The sequence below is a fragment of the Nilaparvata lugens genome, chromosome 2, assembly GCF_014356525.2.
Source record: "Nilaparvata lugens isolate BPH chromosome 2, ASM1435652v1, whole genome shotgun sequence".
NCBI lineage: Eukaryota > Metazoa > Arthropoda > Insecta > Hemiptera > Delphacidae > Nilaparvata > Nilaparvata lugens.
The window spans coordinates 81,783,371-81,809,369 of record NC_052505.1 but is presented as its reverse complement, the minus strand read 5'-3'; the positions used below and the strand labels follow the sequence as shown (position 1 = coordinate 81,809,369).

The window sequence follows — 25,999 nt, the reverse complement described above, 5'->3', positions numbered from 1 at the left end:
ACATTTCTTGTCTCTGGTATTATGTAGAAGAAGTGTTATGTAAGGAGCTCAAATAAACCATCTTGATCAGTCTTATCATAACTCACATATGCATATAAAATCCACCTCCTTCTATGAATATTATTTCTTTCTCCTGATAAACAGGGTTTGCCTTTTGTTAATGCAATTTTCGAAATGATCAAAACCCCACTTTCCAATAGATCCAGTTCGAGTCAGTATCACTTTCCTTTGAAGATGAGAAGTCGATATCAAAAGCCAAATACCAACTCCACGATCACCAATACTTGCATCTGACTATTTCTTGAAACTGTCTAAATAACTATTTTCAAGAATCGCGAGAGATGAATGTGGAGGAGTTGGATGATGAAACGACGGTTTTTGCCGTTGTTATATTGGACGGCCACCATACATAGAACGGGCGTGGTTTTTGCAACTCCAAATGACATGGACAACAACTGATTTGTTTTCAACGAGGAATAAAAATGCCAACAGCAAACCTTGATGCGCTTCTGACTCGTCTTTCTTTTGTCATCCGACATTATTGGATTTTGGCTCGTTAAGCAAGTCAATACTGCAGCAGCTAGTCATTAATTCGGCATTTTCTTCTCTCACTTCACGTGTGGAATGCCGTCGAAAACACAGTCGGGGACCAGGAAACGTGGACCAATTATAAGTGACAAGATAGGCTAATTTGTAATTTATAAAACTTCTGACCATGAAAAATACTCAACATAAAACTCTTCACACGAAATGATCATCTCTGTACTCCTATCATGTTAGTCTGGAAATATCTTCATTCATACAAAATATGGAATCAATAAGATAAGTAAAGCTGAATGTCCTCTAAATACCGTTTATGATTGAAGAGACTTGAAATGTTGTCAAAAAATCCTCTTTATTTTAAGTTTGAAACCCGCTTCCTGGAGGTTCAAAACGCAGGTCAACTCGTCTCTCATCGTCATCCTTCATATCACCCACCCACCACCCTCAAAGTCATTTGGGCATCATGTGTGATATTTTAGATTTAAGATGAAGATGTCTCAATTACTTTGTTAAGCTAGTTATACACACATTGATTTTTGGACTTTTAAATCCGAACGGAACTTGGAAAGCATAACAAGTGTGTGTCAAGTTATGTTTAATCTAACAAAATTAACAGAGAATCTGACGTCCAAAATCCGATTTGTGTGTAACTATCTTCAGATGTGAGTTTCTGTTGAAGAAAAATGGATGTCGAAGATATGAATCTGTCTGTCCTATCCTGACTACTCAGCCTTAGCCTTAGTCACATTATGAAAAACGCAATGATATCAAGTAACAAGCGATATAGCAAAACCCTCCCAATTTTGGCGGTCAATCTGTTTTCTAGGTATTTGCTTGCGATTTCCACTTTTGACATTTTCGACTTTACATGATAGACATCATTATTCACTTTTTATTGTACCAGTCCAGCCCTAACTGGAAAATGAAGATATCTTCTATGGTTGAACATCGAAATGACGACAAAGTACAAGATTAGTACACTTGCGCCCAGATTCAAGCTATTTACTAATACTTGCGTAAGAATCTCACACGCTTCCTGGAAACAGATATCAATCGTGATGAGGTGTTTTTTTTAAAGAAAAATGGATGTAGAAGAAATGAATTTTTCTATTCTGACTACTCAGAGTTATCTTCCTCAAATGATAATTATTTTATATAGGCTACATCCTAAACTACTTGGAAACTTCAAGGGCATGATAAGTTTTAAAATATTTCAATGGATTACAAGAAATGTATCATGGTTTTCATCATATAAGACAGGCGATCAAGCCTATTTCGGCCTCAATCTTTTCCTTGGTCTACTTAACTTATTGGTTAATGACCAATGACCGGAAAACCAAATAGTCTTTTTTGTTTTCATTGTATGAAACACAAATTGGTCACATTGTATTCATTTTCATTTCTCTCATTTCCAATTCGTAGTAAAGCATCCTCCCAGTCGTATCATGAATCGCTTTACTCTCGAATCCTTGATACAATTCCATTCATCATGTCTCTCTATGTCTCTATGCCTCTTCTCCATAAACTAAAGTAGGAATCGCCAGAACTTCGTGAAAGCTAGGTGTTCAAGCTGGCGATACTTTTGAGAGATCAACTTATTGCTTCATAAATATCATGTTGAACTTTGTGATACAGTACTTGAGTTGCACATCTTGGTCGTAGTGATAAGTCATGTCACTACTCAGCCTAGAGTATAGATATATTATCAGGAGTGATGTAACTATTCCGAATTCATTCATTCATATTCATATTTGCTACGAGAATGTATCTTGTCAATTTTAATCTGGTTGCACAGAAGCCGGTTGAATCTTAATCATGATTCCACAAGAACCAATCAAAGAATACTTTTTCAAAAGAAGGCTTCTCTGATTAGTTCTCGTGAAATTGAACACGATTAATATTCAACCGGCTTTTGTGCAGCCGGCACATTATCATGAACATTATCCGATTAGCGTGGATATTCTGTGAACTGATAAAATTGGGCTTGATTCACTCCTCCATTCATTATCACATTTCTGGTCAATTTCCATCGCTTATCAAGTTTTCAGGTTGAGCATATTCTATGATTATGGGCATCCTTTATACGCATCATTTATTGTTTCCTCTCAAACTGAAATGCCAGATTGGAATTCTTAAAATGAATTAATAAAAATTAAAGCTATCGGCGTTTTTCAATGATGACTTTCAAAGTAATTTTTTAAATAAAAATCTCCATTCACCTATTATTTTATGACTTGCAATTTCTTGTAGGGTAGTGACTAATAAGTAATAATTTATTCGACCACCAACAAACATTGTACAAACAAATTGAAATAAAATAACATAACTGGTGTAGCAAACACCCACGCATGCACAATACATGTTTATCATCATAGTCTGAATGAAGCCCCAAAATGATTATAATATGATTATAGATAATAATTCATCTTATTTCCTGGTAAAGCCTGATCCAACCCTACTTGATATCCCTTTTCATGGAAAAAATAAAAAATTTCATAACAAAAAAAAACAAATGTTTCATGTTGTGTGTGATGACATCTTTCAAGCTTATGATCTCAAACTTTCTACTGCATATTTTCATGAACAGTAAACTGGATTGTATTTTCAATTATATCAAACTGTACAATTTTTGAACTTAATAACTCAACCTTCCTACTCTAGAATCCCATAAACAGTAAACTGGATTGTATTTCAGACTGAATAAGAATCTTTTTCACAGAAATGGATTATAATTTAGCAGAAGGCTACTGTTTTCAAATACAGCCTACTTCTATCAGGCGATTTGAATTGTCAATCATTCTTTTGAATATTCAAAAATCTAGGTGGTCGTAGAATAATACTTAGCGTGGCCAGGGAAGTTTATGAATATATTCTGACAACCCCAACAGGCTTCGTAATAATTCACAGACTCACTTAGATATAATCAATCATTAAAGCCGACCATGCTCAATCAGGTCGATTGGATTGTTCTCAATTCAGCACTTCAAACTGCAAGTTACTCTTATGAGAGCTTAAATATTCGCTCCTAGCGTGTTCCTTTTCTTGTCTTCCCTATTCGAGGTCAATCCATATTGAACAATGCACATGAATACATAGCACATCACGCCAAGGCTTGTACGCCTCATATTCCATTAATGGGCTAGCTTTGCTGGAGAGAATCAATACCCTCTTTCCAGACTGCTCAATCCGCCAGGCTCGTTTCATGGGCTACTAACATTTGCAGGCTACACTCACTGCTTTCCGCTCTTCAACAAAATACATTGTTATGGGTGGCAATTGAATTGCTACAGAATTATTGTCTAAACGACTGGAGATTTCATGTCCATTCACATGAGAGGAGTACTTGAGCTCATGGCAAACATCAATTATTCCTTTGAACCTATCAACATTCTCATTACTTAGGTATTTCTTAATGACAGATGGAATTAAATAGGGAATGCATTTATTCAAATGTTATTAATATATAATTACGAAAATCCTAGATAAATGCTGTAAATCACCCCGAAGACTTCTGCTACTGCAGACATTGACAACAGGGTGAACAGCTAGATGGAAATTCGATGAGAACTACTATGCAAAAATCTCATTGACCCTGTTATCAATGTCTGCAGTAGCAGAAGTCTTCAGGGTGATTTACAGCATTTATTTAGGATTTTCGTAATTATATATTAATTTCTTAATGAGTTTGTAACAATTGCAGAATTTTATCCATCACCGAACTGATTATTTTCAATACCCAATGAATAAATTTATCGTATTAGTTGATAGTGCTACAACTAACCACTAATGCAATTACAGTAGCCTATCATGTTCGGTTTCACCAAGCTCGGTCAACATATTTGAAATGGTCAAATTGCCTACTTTCAAGGCAATATTGTAATTCCTTTACAAGGAGTTTAAATATGTTAATGTTATGTTATGCTCAGTTAAAGGCTTATTAATTCTTCAGACATGAGGTCATCAACCGGAAACCACATAGACAGCCAGACGAAATTTGTGTTTATTGAAATAGTAATCAGTTCTATTCAGTATAGTCATGTAGGTCAGCATGAATAATTCGTCAACTAGTTTCTGAATGTTAGTTATGAGGCGTTAGTCTACCAGAAATTAATTCCATTGGGACAGAAATTTGAAATAGTACAAGAAGTTGAGTTAATTGAATATTCAAAAATCAATCAATAACTCTGAACATTCTTCATGTTTTTCAAATTTTCACAATACTCTCTGGAAATGTTTAATAATATACTTAAAATTATTGTATAACAATTTCCATATTATTTTTTATTTCTAACCATGATATATGATTGCTCATTTGATATTTATTTTGGCATTCTATAATTCATCTATTACATTCTATAATATGCTTTCTCCATCACCATCCATTAGCCTCCTCCGTCACCTTCTCCTCATCCACCTCCTCTTCCCCCTCCTCTTCTTCCTCCTCCTCCTCCTTCAAAGGCTCGATAATTCGTCACCCTCCGAAATTCATAGTGAACACTTGGTTACGTCAACTACGAATTATAGAGGCTCTACTGTATTTATTATGTGAGTATTCAATTATAAAAATAGAGTTCAGCTACCCCGTGAGGAAAAAAACATTTTTCCTCAACTCTTCCTCTGATATAATTTCCCGCTTGAGTCATCGTTACACAACTTTTTCACTCACTTCTACAGGGGGAATATGATGGAACTTGTTCATAAGTTTATAACATCGTAAATGGCCAGAGTTTTATGGAAAATGATGTAATATCATAGAAAAACAATCAATAAATATAGGCTTTCTATCTGGTGATATGTATGAATGTAACAGATAATGTTGGAATGCTTGCGGCAGGAACATTATGTAATATCATAGAAAAACAATCAATAAATATAGGCTTTCTATCTGGTGATATGTATGAATGTAACAGATAATGTTGGAATGCTTGCGGCTGGAACATTATATAATATCATAGAAAAAAATCAATAAATAGGATTTCTCTCTGGTGTTATGTATGAATGTAACAGATAATGTTGGAACGCTTGCGTCTGAGTGACAGCTTGGAAGTACGTTGAAGGTTGATCAGGACCCAGCAGCATTTGGTTTACGTCATTACTTACCACTGCTTGCGTCAGTCTAGCCCACTAAGGATTTCTGCGGCAACACTGCCCCACTAATACAATAGCGCTCACAGCGAAAGCTTATCACACCTACAAACACAATTAGCGCATACGATATCAGCTGTATTTTCAGCGGAATCCATTGTTATGACACATCATTCTCAATAATTAACAGAGAATTATCAATCTGTACGAAATTCCAGTGACATTCGCGTTTACAAATCGGATTCAATCATGACGAAATAGAAAATTAGTACTGTATTATTGAATTATTATCATGAAATAATTATCATCCATCCAATCGAGTAATTAGCGTTAATATTTAATCATAATCATTTATTATACATGTCATAGGCCATTTAGAATAGCACTGACAAATTTTCAAACATAACATTCATAAAATAATCACAGATATAATCATACTCAATAAAGTTCATAATAAGCTAAGAAAAACATCAATTTAAGGATTAGTCAGCCTTTAAAAAGGCTGTTATGACTATAGAGGCATTTCTCCAACAACCATTCCTTTACCTGAGTATATTCCAGTCCTGAATATAGTGACTGAGAACCCCTTATATTTTCTGGTAAAGCGTTGACGATTTTTTCCCAGTATATATTTTGGATTTAGCTCATAGAAATTCGTCCTATGCTGTTCAGTACGGATTCCATTTCTGCAGTTGAAGAAACAAAATTCAGGAGAGAAATATTTGGACCATAACTAGTTTGTGAGAATCACGTTACAAAGTCAGCACCTGATTAACATTGGTTTGCTATCCTTGTCTGTCAGTAGACAAAGTGGATAGCTTCATCCTTTTCTACCTCTGTACTTTCACCAAACTGTTTATTAAATTCGAGGAAACGTCATAAACTACCAATAAATATAATTCTATTTAAAATATGATGAAAAATATAATGACATTTTTGACGAATAACATTTTTTACTTATAATTGTGTGTGAAGCGAGTCATTAGTACAATAGATCTCACTTTTTACGCTTTACAACAGGCCTCAGACTAGAACGGTTTCTATACCAATTTTTTACAATTGTTCAAATGTAGGTTACGTGGCACATCATTATTTCAAGTGGATGAAGAGAAAGCTGTTGAATGGATAAACTGCGATTCAGCCTTTTGAAAATGAGAAAACGATTGAAAGAGACTTAGTCATCCGAGAGACATTGGAACTTCAGAAGGACAATCTTATGTTGTTTTAGCAGCTATCGATCTGGAAATATAACACATAGAAGAGTTGATTTCAGAAGCCCAGTGGTTCGGGACAGGCTTTAATGTCTTACCCGTGAAGAAAGAAGAAGAGAAATGAATATAATACAAAGAGTTTTCAAACTCCCAGTATTTAAGGATGACTTGTAGACTGCAATCTCTTGATTGCTTAAAACATGGGGTTACTTTCTTATTGTCACTCTATAATGCCAGATTAACACGTAGAAAACTGATTCAAGCGGATGTAATTATTCCATGAATCAAGAAAAATAATTTCTACTGAAGTTATTTAATTGAAAGTAAAATCAATTTACTTGAACTGAAGAACTTTCAGTTAGTTTGTATTGAGAGATCTTGTATTGGAAATACAATGAAAATAAGTATTGGGTTGTTCAATAGTTTGAAAATTGCTAGTTTGAATTGTACGATCAGAAGTTTGAACACCACTTTACTTATGAGTCGCTTATCTCTACCATCATGATACAAAAAATTTAGTAATTATAGTTATGTACAATATTAATAATAATTACTGTACAATAGAAGCGGAATATTACTCATTCGTATATGTATCAATTTTAGAAGAATCAGTTGATTGCTAGAAAGATAGTTCAAAGGCAATTGAGAAGAGTAATAGATCAATTTTTTATAAATTAATTATTGAGTCATTATTTACGATTTCAAAGATTACACGAAATAATTTCTTCATTTCCAATGTTTGAATGTTTTTTTCTCTTATTTCAACTGCAATCGTTGTTAATTACTAAGTCTAACAAGGAGAAGCTATTACATGACTCTTCTTGTAACATGACTTGAAGTATTAATTTAGGATAGAAATAAACTGATCATTAGTTCTAGTACTTGTAGCAGTTACATTCAATTAAAGAAAAAATACTAAGTCTGGAGTGTAATAGCAAGACTTAGACTAACAAGGATAAAACTTATAAGACAAATATCCATTATTGTTCGTGAGTATAATAATAGGTTGTTAGAGATTCACTTCTAGTACATGATTTACATGATTTGAAACCCCTATTCATCATCTGGATAAGCTGACAAGAACAAAATACCAAGCTTTTCTCTTTCACCGTTCCTGCATTCTGTATATTCTCATGTTTTGTATTTACTGTACCTGCTCGAGAATATCCAAGATTTGCCATCATCATTTCTGAAAGAGACAGAGCGCTGTTTAAAGCTTGTGAGCGATGAGTAAGTTGCGTAGGTGTTTACAAAGATAATATTGTAAGGTTCCAGGAACAAGTTGGTAAAATTTGTTGGTGCCTAGTTGTTTTGAGAACACTGAGCGAGAACTTTGACTACATATGCTTTGCGCTTCAGCTTTGAACGGGAGAACTTGAAATGCTCAAGCCTCTTGTTTGCAATGCGGGCTACCGTGCGCGCGCGTTTGTAAGGTAAGGAAGGGTTGAGGAGAGGTCGAAGGAAGGACGAGATAGCGAATATGAGATAAAGAAAGAAATAGTGTTAAAAAGTGAATGGAATGGAAGAGGGTAGTGAAAAAGAATGTGAGTATAGTGGGAAAGAGTGAGGAGGGGGGGATTTGGAAGTGTGTGCGAAATTAGGGTTATAGAAGGAGGGGGTTGGTTGGTTAAGGGTGACTGGTACGGAAGGATCGAATGTGTGCGATATCGTGTGTGAACTCTGAGAGATGAATAGACGGCAGACGGCTTGGGCTTTCACGAGGAGGAAGAACTAGAAGAAGGAGTAGGAGGAGGAAGAGTTGGAGGGGGAGAAGGGTTGATATCGCAAAAATCCTGCGCGTCCTTGGCATTTCTGACGAGAACCCATTACGACCGATGGTGCAGCAAAACTTCGGCTAATCTTCAGTGTTTTTGAAGCGTTTCAAAACTTCTCTCTTCATCGCTTGAATAGGATCAATTTCTCCAACTTTTTTCAAACTCGCACAAACGCTATGAATAGAGTAAACCTCACTCATCCTTTCTTAACATCTTTTCAATGTAACTGAACACCGAAATTATATGTTCAATCCGAGATTGATTGAAAGTTTTCAACAACTAAGCATGTGACGGGGCAAGGGAGCATTTTAAATTGTCCAGTATTTCAACTTTTTGTAATTTGTGTTTATTATCTGAAATTACGAGTTTCAAACGTTTCCAATAAAATCAACATATTTCAATTTCAAAGCGATGACCCAACCACCCTATATGCTAAAACATACTTGGCTGAGAACGTTCTTATCTCAATAATAATTTATACGCATGTTGATTAGAATTTTTCATAAGAATATGAAGCTTAACTTTCCACAAAACTAATCACTGTAATCATGACTATTTCCTTTCTACCTGCTTCAGTTCATGATTGAAGAATGATTCAATGTCCATAGATAGGCTATGAAGTATCCTATACCCTAAAGTAACCTTAAATCGGAATTTATATTGAATGAATGGATGATGAATTGTGAATAATGGATAATGGATAATGAATTTATTGTCAAATACAAGAAATATTTCCACAAATAAAAATAATCATTAAATTACAACAGATTTGCATGAATGGAAAAAGAAGCCTTGAGATCCAGCCACGAGTTCTAAAAATAAGAATTACATTTTTTTATCTAATAAGAGCAGTACAAATGATACAATTCTGTTGATGGAATTTAATATATTGATGTTGAATTTTATCAAGATTCAAGATTCAAAACTTTTTTGTTTTTTCCAAAACCAACACATTCAAAAATTTCACTTGAACAGCAAAAATACAAGAAACCAATCACCAGCAAGGAAAATCCTGTGCGCAGGTGAGAGTTGCCAACATTACATTAACAAAAAATAATAAGAGATTCAATATCATAACATTAAATGAAAGAGATGAAGAAGTGAGAAGAAGGAGAAATGGAAAGAGAAAGAAAAAGAAAGAGATGTAAGAGTGCCAGCAAAACATACCTTGATAGAGAAAGATAATATGATTTAATCAAAAATTTTATCCTCTATTCTAGTGGTTATTATCCATTCAATAGATCTTCTTTTGAACAATTTATCGGATCTACCATTGATATGCTCAATGAGGTAATCTGGAATGTTGTTAATCAATTTTATTTGCTATGTAAAAGTATTGTCTTCTGCAAACATTGAGATCCATTCTTATGTTTTCAAATCTCTTTCTGGAAGGACGCAAATTGAGATTTGTATCACGGAAAAGAAAAAGATGTCTATTATTTTTAATGAAAATTATTAGGTTTTTGATATAAAGTTGACGGACTGTTAATACCTTAAACTCATTGAACAAATATTTAGTTGGATACAGACGAGGTTTACCCTAGGATAGTTTTAATTAGGTGCTTTTGAATAATAAAAAGTTTGTTAAAATGAGCATAGTCAATAATCAAGTACTTGATGAACAAAATATGAATGCACAGAAAAATTAATATACATATTGTCAAGTTTTAATAATTCTTACACAATTAATATTGCTAAAATTGGTAATTCAGCTAACTCAATTCTCAATTTTAAAATAATAGTTTTGTTTTACCCACGATTTTATCAATCTCAATTTGGTTCTTGTTATTTTATCTTTATTAAAGTCTTCCGGAATTTTATTTATCAGTTTATTACTCTGATGTTCAAATTGGTGTTTACTAGATTTTAATGAAGTAAAATTAATATTGAAAGCATTTACTATAGTTAGCCGTATATTATAAGGGAATGTGCGACGGGTAAATTGATGTGTATTTTTATTAATAAAAAGAATTAAATTTGTCACAAAAGTTTGCCGTAACGTTGGTAGATCTATCTCTTCAAATATTAGTCTGCTGGGATAGAGTCTGTGTCTTCCAAGCACAGCTCTAATAATATGCTTTTTGTATTATAAAAAGTTTTTAAAAAATGAGTGTCATACGCTGCTCTGCTCCCCATATGCCTACTTCTATATTATAATGGAGAAGTGAATGAGCATAAGCGTAGTAAATCGTTCTCAAAATATTTAAGTCTTTTAATTGGTTAATCCTGTAAGAAATTGTTATTAAATATTTCAGTTTGAAGCATAGATTCTGAATGTGAATCTATTATATATGGGACTATATAATATGTTGATCCACGGAAACATCTGGATCAAATAGATCAAATATTTGTAGTCAGTTATACTTTTAGTCATTTGTAACTCCTTGTACTCAATTAATTGTTCCTCAATTAAATAATGAATAAATAATTGTTCGATTCATGCAAAGGGCTTGTATAATATATTGCTTATTGTTAAACATAAAACATTTGCGGAGCAGATACTGATATACATAATATTATTAAGTATTATGTAGTCTCGATTGATATCAGTTAATTATGTTTCATAATTATATTCATACATTCTCATACATTTTGGAATTTCGAGGAAGATTTTCACGAGGGAAGCTTGAAGATAATTTTTTCATTCTCTCATGAATAGTCTGTCTTCTACTGTTGTTCTGCTGATTCCATTTGATCGATAGAGTTGTACAAAAACACTATGTTGATAATGACAAACATTGATGATTATCATCTATAACATATCTAGAAGCTGCAATTTCGTTTCTGGACACCCCTAACGGACAGCATTAACCAAACGTTGTCTCATTCATTTAGAATCTCTCTCTCTCAATATTGAATTAGAAAGTTTGTTGAGAGCGATATTTATCAACTTCAGTGTTGTCGCCGCTCAGGAAGTTGCCAGTTGCGATAGTGACAAATTCATTAGCTGGTAATTTTTCTAAATAAATTTCTTAATCTGGCAGTCGCTGCTTAACAAAGCCATCATATTTCATAATTTGGACGAGAGAGGCCGGGACAGCGCGTGGTCGCAGAATGAAGTTGAGAAATTAAAAAGTTTTGAGCCAAGATAAAATCTCAGTAATTAGGAGTAGGAAAATCTTTGGAGGTCACGAAACGGGCTGCTGCTGCTATTTACTCGTACTACGTCACAGCTTCAAATCTCCCCCCCCCACACGAACCCCCCAAACCCTTCACACCCACCCCTCATAACCAAGCTCAGCACTTGCTGAATTCCGGTGCAGCACTGCAGGTTTCTCTGCTCCTTGCTCCAGGGGACAAACGTCTTCTGTCCTTCCCTCTTATCTCCCAATATTTATTTCTCCTTATTTTAGATTGCTCTTCCCTACAATTTAGTGAGTACGGTTTGATATCTCTCCCTGTGTAGCACGTGTTCACCATTTAAAGTTACAAATACTAGATGATTTGTTATGCTTTTCACCCTATAAAGACGACAAATCAGATAGCAGCTCCCTATTTGAAAGCAAATACTACAATTGGTGGCCTGAATACCTTTCTATGAATTGTATCTACTACGATATTCTTATAAATTTGCTGATATGTAAAATACACACTAAAATATACAAATAAATTTATAATCGTCGATTTAGTGAGTCTTATGAGTCATTTTCGAAAACAACGATGTTTGATTGCACATGAGGTGGTTAAGTCATGTCAGAGGTCATGAAATTGATTAGTTGTGACCTGGAAACTCTGACACCAGACCTGAGCTAGCCAGGTCAGTCAATATTATTATTATTTTTATAGCACATGGTTTTTGTTTTGAAAGAAATAACAATAAATTGAGCCATAAAACTAAATCTTAACATAATGGTTGTTACTATATGGTTTGTTAATGTAATCAAGCTGTTTTTGAGAGTCAACTATTGTTTTTGTATGAACAAATTAAATGACAAATATTATACGAGTCTTATTATTAATTATACGAGAACTAGTTAGTTCTGTAAACAGTAGACCTCGCGCAGTTATAGACCGCAGCCTCCTCTTATACTGTTCATCAGAGTAAATTCTGTCTGTATGTCGTGTCGGCGAGATATCGGTGTAAAAACGGCTAATCGCTGTTGGGGTAGGTGTATCAAAAATTCAACATCAATAGCTAATCTCCTTCAAGACATACTGTCAACAGGACAGCCCGAGTTCAAAGCAGAGAAAGTTCGAGAGACAATGAAGTTAAGCTAAGAAATATATCATACTTAATTTGAAAATTGGTCACCGCTAATGAATGATAGTAAAAATTCAGATTAGATGACTAGTTCGATGATTAATGTTGATAGATTCAGTAGATGTGTTGTGTAAAACTGTATCGATTTAGCGTTGATTTGTTCAGTTACTTATGTTAAAAAATGATAAGATATGCTAAGTCCAAGATCAAAACTCAAAGAGTCCTTAACCTCAAGGATAGTAAGATAATAGCATAGTGATAGTAAGATATCAGTGCTCTTCAAATTTATCTACCTACCTTGAAATTGGTGGACATGATAAGATTTCAGGGTAGGTTTGAAAGTATTAAAGAAGGAAAGAATGGGAACAATGTAAAGATCCTTATAATAATCATCATACTATCTCATTAAATATTTTAAGTGGAGAATAAAAAATATCCAGAAATATCAGTGGATTCATTTCAATACAACACCACCAATCTTGTTTCATCATGGATTTGTTAATAATCTGTTACTGTATTTCCTTATTCATCTAGTTTTGTAACATTTTTCTATAGATCTTGCATATTTATTTTTTAACATGTAACTATTTTATGATATTTTATTACTGAGTTTGCTGTTTGAATCAATCACCATTTTGTTTTGTATGAACCGCTAATTGGGAAGGGGCTTGTCCAAGCCAATTGCTTGCGATTGGCTTAGAAAAATCATTGCTGAGTTTGATTGCCTTAGCCAATTAAACTCATATAATGTTATTAGGCTTGTATCATTGCTGAGTCTGATTAGCTTAGACAAATCATTGCTGAGTTTGCTGTTTGAATCATCATTTTGTTTTGTCTGAACCGCTAATTGGGGAGGGGCTTGTCTAGGCCAATCGCAAGCGTTCACCTTGATAGGTCATGGCTTCCACCAATAGCAGTGCTCGACAGTTTGTATGAATATTGCTGTTCTCTACTTGTATTTTCAGTTTACCAGTGTTTGATAATAGTGTAACAACCGAAACCGGTATCTCGTTCCTTTAATAAATCTGTTGTTGGACAACATCTAGTCTTTTTATTCAGAATATGATATGATATCAAGATGTAAAAAAAGACCAATCACATCATCATAGCTTGGAAGAATGTCGTGATAAATTCTTTTACAAATAGTTAGAACTTGGAATTGGAGTGATTCTGTGCACATCAATATCAGGTGTATGTATATATATTAGGTTTCAAGTAGTGGAGAAAGCCACACACCCAACCCCAAATCCCATGGTTTTTTATATTTGTAACATTTTATTGTATTTATTTGTTTTGTAATTCTTTGTTATTTTGTTTTGTCTTGTTTGTGTGTTTTAATAAATTGAAAAATTGAAATTGAAAGCCGGGTTAGTATATTGCTATGTTGTTATTCAACAGAATAACTGCTAATCTCTCTGTTTGAGGAATATGTTTGGATAGGCTACAATATAACAGTTCAATCAAGTTTGTTGGTTACTGGAACTTTGCTGTGTTGGAACTGTGATTTAATATCAAGAAATACCATAATCCTTACAATAGTGATGGTTAATCCTTATCCATGATTCTCACCATAATATATTCACCACTAAAGACGATAATGGTATTTGTTCATCGAGTACTTGTTCTTGAGTAAACGAGAAACTACTACGAGAACAGTAATCGCTTCAGATCATAGAGGAACTTCAAGAATCACTGTATTAAGATTATACATGACCTAGATAACTTTTCAAGGACACGAGAGAATAAAGGAGCTTTGAATTTCAATGTGGAAAACTGACAGTTGTTTCTCTTGTATATAATTCTATATTAATGAGGTCCTTTTCCTCTTGTATATTATCTTGTATTACTGTAGTATCTATTTTCTAATTCCGTTATGAGGTCAAATATAATTATGAAGAGTTTATTGAAATGTTTCTTTCTGACGGTTTCTAAGAAATTCAATCTATTTCTCGTATTCAGTTGAGTGAGAATTTCATTTTCATTCAACTTTTTGATATCCATAATCTAATAGTGATAATAGAATACTCTTCTTTATACTGTAGTATGAATGGTACGGTATCGAAGTAATTGCTATGATTGTGGGTGGGTTTGTGAAGTTTGCCTCAATAACACAAAAGAATTCCAATCAGATACCGGTAATAGGATAGGAAGTTGGGTCCTCGTGTCAAACGGAGGAAGTTTGTACAATTTATGTTTGCAATTTAAGCCGAGACAATAGTTAGTTCGACGTTGGCCAAGTGGTGGGGGAGGGGTTGGAAAGTGCCATGAGAGGGGGAGGAATGCTTATTAGTTGTTGGAGCTTCCTTCCCTGAATTCTGAACACGAATTTGAGTACAGGAACTCCGCTGTGAGTTAGAATCTAATTTCTGTTCCGACCTATTTATTATCACAGGCGGGAGTACTGGTCCAGAGAGACACAGAAGCTACGCGATTTGGATCTAAAGATTCATCACAAATGTTTTCTTAGAATAAGGCTGATCCCTCTTTACAAAACTATTTAAGCTATTAACAAGAGCGAGTAAAATATGACTGACTAATTTTTTTATTTATAGCACCTAGTTAAAGACTAGTAAGCTATTCTATTTTGACTTAAATTGGTAAGAATATTGTTTATGAATGTAAACCCCATTGGTTTAGCCTTCTATATTGGTCGAGGATTAAATTGAAGATTACTTTTAGGATAAAAGGATACAGTCATAGAGTATTCTGCTTTTGCACTTCCATTTGAACACTTTAGCACTGAACTAATTCGTGTGGCTTTCTGCGTAGAAGTCTTCTTACTCCATGCACGTTAGGCAGCTGGATTGCTTCCACGTTAAGTGATTAATGATAAACATTATTGTAAACAAGGTTACTGTATTTTTCAAGGTAAGTAGATTGGTCTCTATTGCATACTTGGTATGAGTAACTTGAGTAAGGAAAGTAAACTGTACTTTCCACTTTTTTGCTAAGTAATGGAACTTAAATCTGTGTCCTCAAATCTTTCCGTCACAGAATTTTGTTGTTTGTATAATGAACTTGAAGACTTGCAGACTAAGATTTAAATTCCATTACTTAGCACAAAATTGGTAGAAAAGTGATAAGTACAGTTAAGTTTCTTTACTCAAGTTACTTATAGAGTTATCATCAATTCTATTTTATCATATAATTCAAAAATAATTATTAATGGAATTCTTGAACATTTTGAGAAGTGAATCACTAGAATAAACTTTGTACACACAAGATTTTAATTCGAAGAATCTTGAATTGAGAATTCATTATTTTATCAATGGAGATTTCAATTCATCTGTGTGCACTGAACTTTACTGAAATCCGTCATTAACATTAAAGACAGAAACATCCATCAGAAGCATTAAAGACATGGTTGGATATTGATTCTATTATTCATCAGGTTATCAAAAACAATACAAGGATCGAAAAAGAAAAAACAGGCTATTGCCCAAAACTTCTTCAATTTCCCAATTTAGTTTTAAATTGCCCAAATATTATATATAGGTTATGTATAAGTTTTATGAGCAAACAAGTTTCAAATAATTTTGTCATTCATGAATCCTGTAATGAGATAAAATATACATTTTTGAATACACACTATAATGACATGAATCCTATTACAAAAAAATTGTCACACATCCATGTAATATACGATTCTACAGATGCAAAATGGTGAGAGACATCATATAACATTGGCTTTTAGTTTAATAATACGGTAATTGATTACAATAACGAGTATTACTATATCCTATTATCAAGGATATTACTATATCCTATTATGGTTATAGTTGTTTCTCTGAAGTCCCTCGTTTCCATCTTCAAATTGTGTGCTTCCTAATTTAAATAATTTCAACAATTGAGTCCTCATCAGCTTCGATTCATTGTAGTACATTGTTTAATCAGCATTTAATGCATTCCACGTGCATTAGATATGTATTGGTCATAAGGGAAGTAGCGTCCTGCCTTCTGATAGTGCAAGTGCAAGTGCAAGCATACTATTCAATTAGATGAGTCGGATGATCATAATTGTTGGCGATTAACCACGTTACATCGATACTGTACGAGCCTGTCTCACGAGATTCCAGTGTTATTTTTGGCCTTGTCAATTCAATGCCCTGGCGGTTTCAGTGAACAGTAGTGGAATTAACTGCTCATGAATTTGACCTCGTTTTAAAAAATCGATCATTACCAGATCTATTCAGAGATAATGCTCCCTCATTTCTAGAAATCAAATTAGTTCTCTCAATCAGTTAAATTCTAATGAATGCTCTGTTTTTATACTTTTTGAGAACTGAATTTTATAAAAGTATTTCCATACTACTTGAGAACTGAGTTTTATAAATGGGTGAAATTGTTTATTAATAATCATTCAAAACCCACAGGTTTAGCATTGTAGGCTATATATTTTCTACAGTAGATTCATTGATTGCTTGATTGGTTTGTGGAATGGGAGTTTGTGGAAAAAATTAATCGTGATGGAAGAATAAAACTTTTTTGGTAGGCTACTTTTTGAAGATTGTCTTGGAAGCTACTCACATGAAGCAAGATCTGAAGTCTTAAGTCCTCCGAAAAAATAAACTACCAGAAAGATTTACCGTAATGGAGTATTTTAATAAATATAATATTCGAAGTTCGTGATAAAACATTGAGGAATTAAAGCAAAAAAGTAGTTCATTTATTGGCCAAGGAAAATATGGATGGCCAATGTTCGAAAAGAGATGGAATGCAGAGGTTTGCGAGAGGATGACTGGAGATAAGGAGCGATGGCGGAGGGGTGGCGAGAAGCGACTCTAAGTTGCAAAAACTTGCGAAAAAGATATTCATTCATATTATTGATTCATTATTCTCATGACAGTATTCCGATTAACTATCATGTTCTTGTTAAGGTTGTGGTTGAAACAAAAAAGCATGAATTCTGGAGCATAATCCGCATAGAAACAACCCGACATAAAATGAGAAGCATGCTAAATTATGTCTTCAAAAGTGGATTAATCCAATGTAAGTTCTAATGGTTTTAGAGCCTTCAAACTGGCTTAGTCCAGATTTCCATTAATCTTTGTTCAGAAAAAGCATTCTCTTGTTTCGACGAACCTCAGCCTTATTGGAATAATGCAAGTTGTGCAATCAAAGTCTTAACTCATGTTCAACCAACTCAACAGAATTAATAAGTTCAAGAATAATATAGACTTTGTCCTGTGTAATACGTCATAGCCTTCTCATTGCCAACTCATTGACGTATTTCATATTCTAACTTCTCGTTGATATCCTGTATTGACGTCATAAGAGTTAGATCTACGTCACTAGTCTCTTGTTTTCATTCTTTCCTGTATCTAGAGGCGTGAGTAGCGCGTATCAAACGCTTGAATTTCCTGAACAATAAGTGATAAAAACGTGAATAGTTGAATAAAGTAAGAGATAGAAAATAGGTATAATTTGCAAGTCTGTTGTTTCTATATTTTTCCTGTATTCAGAAGCGTGAAAAGCGCTCATAAATGCTAGAATTCCCCTAAACAATAAGTGGTGCTAACGTGAATAATAGGATATTGATAGATATAAAAATAAGGTCTACCCTGCTAGTCTCTGTTGCTTCATATTTTCGCCTATGTCCAGAGGCGGGAAACGCAAATATCAAACTTGAGTTTCCTGAACAATAAATTATGCAAACGTGGATAGTTGGATGGAGATGGAGATGAAAATTGAGTATACTTCGCTAGTCTGTTGTTTCTATATCTTTCCTATATTCAGAGGCGTGAAAAACGCGTATTAAACGCTTGAATTTCCTGAACAATTAGTGGTGAAAATGTGAATAATTGGATATGGATAGAGATAAAAATCAGTATACCTTGCTAGTCTCTTGTTTCCATAAGCGAAAGGCCCATTATCAAACACTTCAGTTTCCTGAACAATAAGAGATGCAAGCGAGGATAGTTGTTGGATAGAGATACCACAAATGAATACATGGTTTTAGATGGGAATTAATCAATTATACAGCCTACTCCTTTCAAATCCACATTACAGTCTTGTGGAAGCGATCATATTCAGAGTGTAGCTTACACCCTACAGTGCATTGTACACTGAAACATGTGGGGCTTCTGTCCAATTGAAATGGAGGTTCTTAACAGAGTAGAGGCGCTAATTGGTTGCACACTTACACACACAATCGTGAGGCTGTATAATTATTTTGATTTAGAGGTGAATGGTGACCGTGCACAGTAGTTCATCCGTTTTCCATTAGCGTTGAGGTTTGTTGTGCGTTGCAAGACTGAACATAAATCAACGCCCCGGGTTCGGTGCATAGTGGGACAGTGTTCACTGTTCACTGTTCAACCACTGCCCTTCTACCAGCCACACAATTCAACTCCATCATTCTATTCTGGCCAAAACGCTGGATATTTCCATCGACCGAATTATTCCTGTCGACCCGTTTGTTATTCATACCGGCCCTATAAATTGGACGTTAACTGTGAGTAGCCGCCCAAGTGGTGGCTGGTGGCCGGTCTATGGAGGTGTTCAGTGACGGCGAAAACATGAATTAATGCACACTGCATGGGCTGGGTGATCACTGGGTGACTGAAGCGATGCTGCAATTTGGCCGGTTCAAAGCGTGCACATCCTATGTGATGAGATGCATAGAGAGTCAAGTGGATATTCATCGATCAATAGGTGCTGTGAAAATGACTCCACTATCAATTTATTCAGTATCAAAAATACAGAATGAAACTCAGTAATCCAGTATTATTCATGGGGCATGGAAGCTATTGTACTTCCAGTTCGCATAGATATAGATATATCTATAGATTGATTTTTTTCCTCTTCCTCATCGAATTTGTTAATTTTATTTCTTTGTAATGTACGATTCTATGATTTACTATGTATACTTATATAGGCACCTACTGAAGAACCTTCGGGTTTAGTGGGACCTCCAATGTAAATATTTTTCCAATAAAACTTGATTGATTGATAGATCACTCTTTTGAGGTTCCAAAAAAAGTCGTATGGCCAGTATTCATCCATCAATAATCTTCAATGAATGTGTTATTTTATAACTGCATTCAAACTCGTAATACACTACAACTGACTATCCAGTGAAGCATGCTAAACATTTTGTCTGGAGATCTACAATATTTTCAAAATCAGTAGTCGATCTTAAATCTAAAAATCAAACAAAAATAATGTTCTATGTGAATTATCAATTCTAGCCGAGTGACTGCAAGGAAGGATCATGCTCCCTTTATCCCGCTCTATTGAATTAAATATTTATTTCTTCACCTGATAGAGATGTACGAATAAATGAAAAGTCATCGTGATGATTGATTTCCAAGTTAATTCAATAAGTGAGACCTAGCAAATTGATTTCACATGTCACCATGTGCTTCATCATCTTCTTCTTGTCTTCAAAGATTAGGAATATTTGCCTGTTCCGACTCGCAATTGATATCCTATTATATTAAGCGAACAATTTCTGTATGTATTTTTATATTATTATCTGGTAATTTCTATATCTGGTTATTTATGACCAACGGACCTCGAAAACGGCTCTAACGATTTTCACGAAATTTGGAACATAGTAGGTTTATGATATAAAAATTCGATTGCACTAGGTCTCATTCCTGGGAAAACTCGCTGAAGGACATGAAAAGGATAATAATTATTCATCCTTGGGAAAACATATTATGATAATTGCGTCGTCTGTCGGTAACAGAAGATGCGTGCGTGCCTGAGTGGGAGAGAGACAGAATTATGTTCAGCTGTTCAACTATTGCAATCAATCAGCTTATTTCACGAGAAAATATGAATCTAGAAACATTGATTGACTCAATCAAAATAATCTGATTTGTTGACATGACATGGTATATCATTCTAAATTAGAATATATCATAATTTTAAAAGTAAATCATTATTTTACAGTTTTGAGTGATTAGTGAGTGTTATTTTGTCATTCAATCTGGTTTGTAAACAATCTAAATTGGAACTTTTCTGTTTCCAAATTTTTGGACTGAAAATTGGAACTGAATTCAAGTGTGAGAAACATAACCTACTTTTTGAACCATTCATAGTGTATAAAAAATTCGGGGAGGAAACAGTTTTGGACTGTGCCTGTTAGTCCTTCCCCTATCGTTTTAGAGAATTGTGTTCTGTTTATCAATAAATAAATAATGAGGAAAGCTCGGTGCCCCAATATTTTATATAAAGTGTTAATTATTGTGATGAGAACATCCTTATTGCCATCTCTCTAATGGTTTTTCGACATCTCTTTTCACCTTTCGTTTATATACAGTAATGGGGTTTATAGTAGAATTCTTCCTACAGGCATTCTGTCAACGTGTTGCTCCAACGTACTCTGTCAATGTGATCTTTCCATCATTGATGATTCAATCGAGCTCTCCAAATTCGAATAATTGATAAGTTTTGAAGGAATTGTTGAATGGATATATAAATGTATAAGATGAGTTACATTGAAAAACCTATTGATTTACAATATTCGAATATTGTGTAATGGAGTTCCAATGTCGCATTCATGTTTCTGCCTGGTTTCCGTCTGTATAGATACTGCTGAAAGATGTGAGATCTTCAATCTCCTAAATATCTGAATTGCACTGATTAAACTGAATTGAATCTGACATCGACATCCTCACTAAACAAAAAACGAAAGCGTGATCCAATCTCATTCAACTTGTTCGATGACAGTTTAGTTATTAACAAAATTGCCGGAATCAAAGCGACTAATGAATAAATTGAATGAGCGACATGTTTCTCTCGGCCGTTTCATTGTCTCTGATGAGTCCTATCACGATCTTGGGCGGCTCATTCATCTCACTGCCTGCTAACTGGGGATCGATTGTTCACTGATGAGCAGCACACAGCTCTAATTTGCGCCCAACCTGTGATTAGATCCGTTTCCTAAATAGCAAGGATTCTTCTCGGTTTCAAATGACCTGTTTCTTCTCTTACTTGATGTCAGAGGGAGCTACTAGAATAAGATGCCTGCTGTATTTTTTGTTCACTATTATGATCAAACATTAATAATTATGCATAATTCGAGTCCTTATTGATGTAGAACTCAACCGCTTAACTCAATGGTGAGCCTACCAAAATTAGGAAGGCAATGTAAAATATTTATAGACATATAGTACTGTAATTTTTTTCAAATAAATTCACTATTCATATAAATTAGAAGAGTACTGTGATTACTATGTGAAGAGAAAAGGATGATATTATATTTATTTTGTACAATAAATAAATATAATATCATCCTTTTCTCTTCATATAGTACTGTAATTTTTTCCAGAATTCACTAAAATATAATATCATCCTTTTTTCTTCACATTATAAAGGATACAAAATGATATGCAATTCAATATTAGGCCTATATTGGTAATATCAGATATCATCATGAGTATAATACATGCATGAGAAATACATATCAGTAATCTTCGAACTGCTTTATTAAATGTGCTTCAGACTGTATTGCAACTTTGGAATTTAACTTGGAAACTGTGAAATCTGGTATTTTCTATGAATATTGAATCATTATTTCTTGTTGACTCTCACCCTTGAAGGTAAGTTTTGAATTTCTGCTTCATATCACCTTTCGTGAATTTGATTTTGAATCTAATGAGAATAAATCATACAATAATAATATTTTTTCATTATATGAATCGTCCATGGAATTAAGCTCCAATATACCTACGTCAATATTGTTTTTTTTTTTTTCATTTTCTAGTGAAGAATATCTTAAAATACCAAAATTTATCTTCTACGTTTAATCTCTTTTCGTCGATCTAATTACGATAACAGAAGTAAATCAATATGGTATCAGAATTAAAATTTGGCTCTTAATTTATTCGATAGAAAACCAGTGATAACTCGTGATAGGCTAGTATGAATCAATCAAGAATTCTATTTTACTTTGTATAAACTCGTAAATCGCTCAGCTAAATGATATTCCATCTTAAAAATCGCTCAAAAATCAATCATTGATAATTTATCTCAAAGATTGTTTATCTGAGATAAGCTGTTCCGTCATCAAGCCGTCAGAAAGCTGTAAAATTAGAGTTTCTGATAATCTCATCTACTGATGACGTCACAGCCTAGCTAGAGCGCTATGGCTTTATAAAACTAGGTGATCTATATGAATAAAAATCGAGCCTCAAATTTTGACATTCAATAACTTTTTTATGTGTGCACCGAATTTGATGATTTTTATTTAGTTTTGTTCGTTATGTTCAGGACCAGGTTTATGACCTATCAAATTTATAATCCGACTTCAGGACTCTTTCCTACTTTCCTTCAAAGTTTGCATGTAATCCTTATGGGAGAAGATTTGTGAGCTGGCCACATACAGAAATGAAAATCAGCTGTTATAATCTGATTATATGTATAAAGTTGCGTCATCCAACAGCCGTCGGTAGATCTGTTTTTCAATTTCCTTCCTAATGATTCACAAAATTTTAATTCTTATGCCGCGGTACAAACGACGTCCAAACTAGGGTCTTAGAACTCGAGACGCTGTAAATTTAGAATATGCACGGGAAAATCAGCAGCAGGAGATATACCATTCGATTCCCAGAAAGCTTCCTTCAACTATAACTAAGAATACAATCTGCTGAACAACTACATAAGCACAAAGGAAGTCCATATTGAGATATGGATTGAAATTGAAGAAAATTGAAATGTAAATACTGATTGTTGGATAACGTTCATAAAAATATAGTGCATCAGATTGAGCAAAGGCTAAGCACACCTGAGGAGGCGCGGCTTGGTGATACAAAGTGTTGATCATATGGAGATTGCCTTATCACACCGTTCCACGCCATGCCCGATTCAGTGTGTGTGAGTTCTTTCATTCAAACCAATAAGTGAGAAGCATCTGGATGCAAAATGCCGCAACGTGCCTCCTCCGGTGTGCATCCAGCTAAAGTTTGTTATGAGATGCATTACGGTAACTATTTAGCGGTACGAAGTTCGCCGGGCCAGCTAGTAGTGAATATGAGTCTACAATACTCTTCTGGGAAGTGTTCTGCCTTTGACTATAGACATGTTTTACATTTGACTATATAGACGTCATGTCTATAGTCAATGGTTTTACAGCGGGTGTTCTACTGGAAAGTGTAATATAGCTTACTTAATCTGCTGGTTACTGCCTTTCATCACGAACTTGATGAATTTGAAATCCACGGTTCGTAGGAAATCATTAAATTGATAGCGGTAAGTTTGTACTCATTCATCTTATTGCTGAATATAAGTGTCGTAAATCTGTTGTATGTTTGTGTGCTGTTTGCCGAAAAATGTTGTGGCTGATATGTGTGTGTGTTGATGTTCGATGTTTAATGTTTGTTTTCCATTTGCAGCACCAGACTGCGGTCCAATCGCTGGTGAGTCTCATAATAGTGGAAAATTTCAGGATTCTCAATGCATTGGTTCATTTATCTTGATTGTCATCAGATTTTAGGCATGTTCTGCATTACTAAATCAATACTCTCCATCAGCATGTGAAGAAAGAATTGACATAATATTGTGAGTGCTATTTATTAATGAATTCATTAGTATTTCAGGAATGAAGTTGTTTGATTCTTTTGAATTTATTGATGATATTTTTCCTCTTTTAGTAATTTAGTCATGAGATAATGTGATTTTATTAATGTACTTGCTTTACTTCCCAATGATTGCAATTCACAAAACTATGGTACTATTTAATCTGTCCAACTATGATAATTAATAATGTACTCTTTTGTATCGGCTTACTATTAGAGTCATTAAAACTTATGTTTACATACGTTTACTGTATTACTTTCTGAGTAGTTGTGAAGATAATTTCCTGGTTGTAGACGTAATTCGTTATAATAAATAAGAATACAATATCTATTCTTCTTATTCAGTGAATAAATAAATATAATTTTATCGCCATTCAACATTACAATAGTTATGATCAACGTCAGTAGCCTATGCTGTATAAAGCGAGTTGTAGGCTCCGCAATTATAAGTCGAGTTCTCTATCAATAAACAATATTTAACTCAATGTTTACACTTTCACTTGAAACTTGAAATACAACAGTATTATTCCCAGAATCAGAATATTGGTGGTATAACAAATCACATCAGCCATTTTCTATTCGAACAGTTGGCTGAGAGAAAGGTAGCCTCTGATTGGTCGATTCGCGAGAGCTTGTTATTGGAAAAGGAGTATCGTGTCAAACCAATCAAAACTTCCTTTCCATCTCTTCAGCACAAAATTGTGTTTGATGTTGAATTATTTGACGCTTTCTGGATTACAGCTTGAGCAAGAATTATTGCATGTATAAAATGTTGTATCAACTTATTCAAGTTTGGTTGTAATTCACATTGAAATTGTATAGAAAGAAGTTGAATTACTCGAAATCTCAGTGATTTTTTTTTTGAATTGATAACAATGATGATTATTGAAGCTCCATTTCTCATCACATTTTTGACTGTAATGTAACACAAATTTTCGTAGCTTTTTTGAAGATGATTCAAGTTTTAAATAGTCTTTACTGTAACGCTACACTTATCAATAAGCCTATTGATTTTGATTCGTATTCTATATTCTTGACATCAGAAAAAGCTTTATCAATGATACACTTCTATTCTACAATATTATACAAATTAATCAAAATGTTTATTTTATCACTTTTTCCACTTGAGCTTCATTTAATTTCTTTGTGATATAAGCTTATTGTTGAAGAGCATGTTTGAAGCAGTTTTGTTGTATTACTGTATTGTTTAGAATTGAACTTTTTCTTGGAGGCTTATAGCTTGTAGAATTCATAACGAAAAATGTATTTCAGTTTTTAGAAACTCTAATATCCTTGTTGATGATGCAAGTAACTAAGTATACTGTATCGGGAAGTGATAATACCTAGTGTAAAGGCCTAGAAATAATGATAATGGAAGTAGCTGACTGTACTGTATAGGAAACTAGTAATACCCAGAATGAAGGTCTACAATGATCATTGAGGATAGTATTTGCTCGCTCTACTTCTCATATTCTTTTTCCAGGATTAGTTGATGTTGGAGCGAATATCGATCCAAGATATTTTCAACTTTTGAAGTATTCTTGCTTGTAGCGTAGCTCAATATGAACGGACATGCAACCTTATAGGTCAAATACTAATTTCAGTCAATAAACTTCAATGATGACTTGGAGAACTCATGATCCTCGATAATAACATTTC

At 34.0% G+C, this 25,999-nt stretch overlaps 2 protein-coding genes across 2 annotated transcripts in view; one reads left to right on the top strand and one right to left on the bottom strand.

The window, feature by feature from the left end:
- LOC111055895 (sodium/potassium/calcium exchanger Nckx30C-like) overlaps positions 1–24,181 on the top strand; it is a gene marked incomplete at its 3' end in the record, with an annotated part of 35,438 nt that extends 11,257 nt beyond the window's left edge. The window contains 1 exon segment of the mRNA XM_039420216.1: positions 24,158–24,181. Coding sequence (XP_039276150.1) covers positions 24,158–24,181 — 24 coding nt within the window.
- LOC111064454 (RYamide receptor-like) overlaps positions 1–25,999 on the bottom strand; it is a 390,152-nt gene that overhangs the window by 331,465 nt on the left and 32,688 nt on the right. The gene's annotated exons all lie outside the window — the stretch shown is intronic.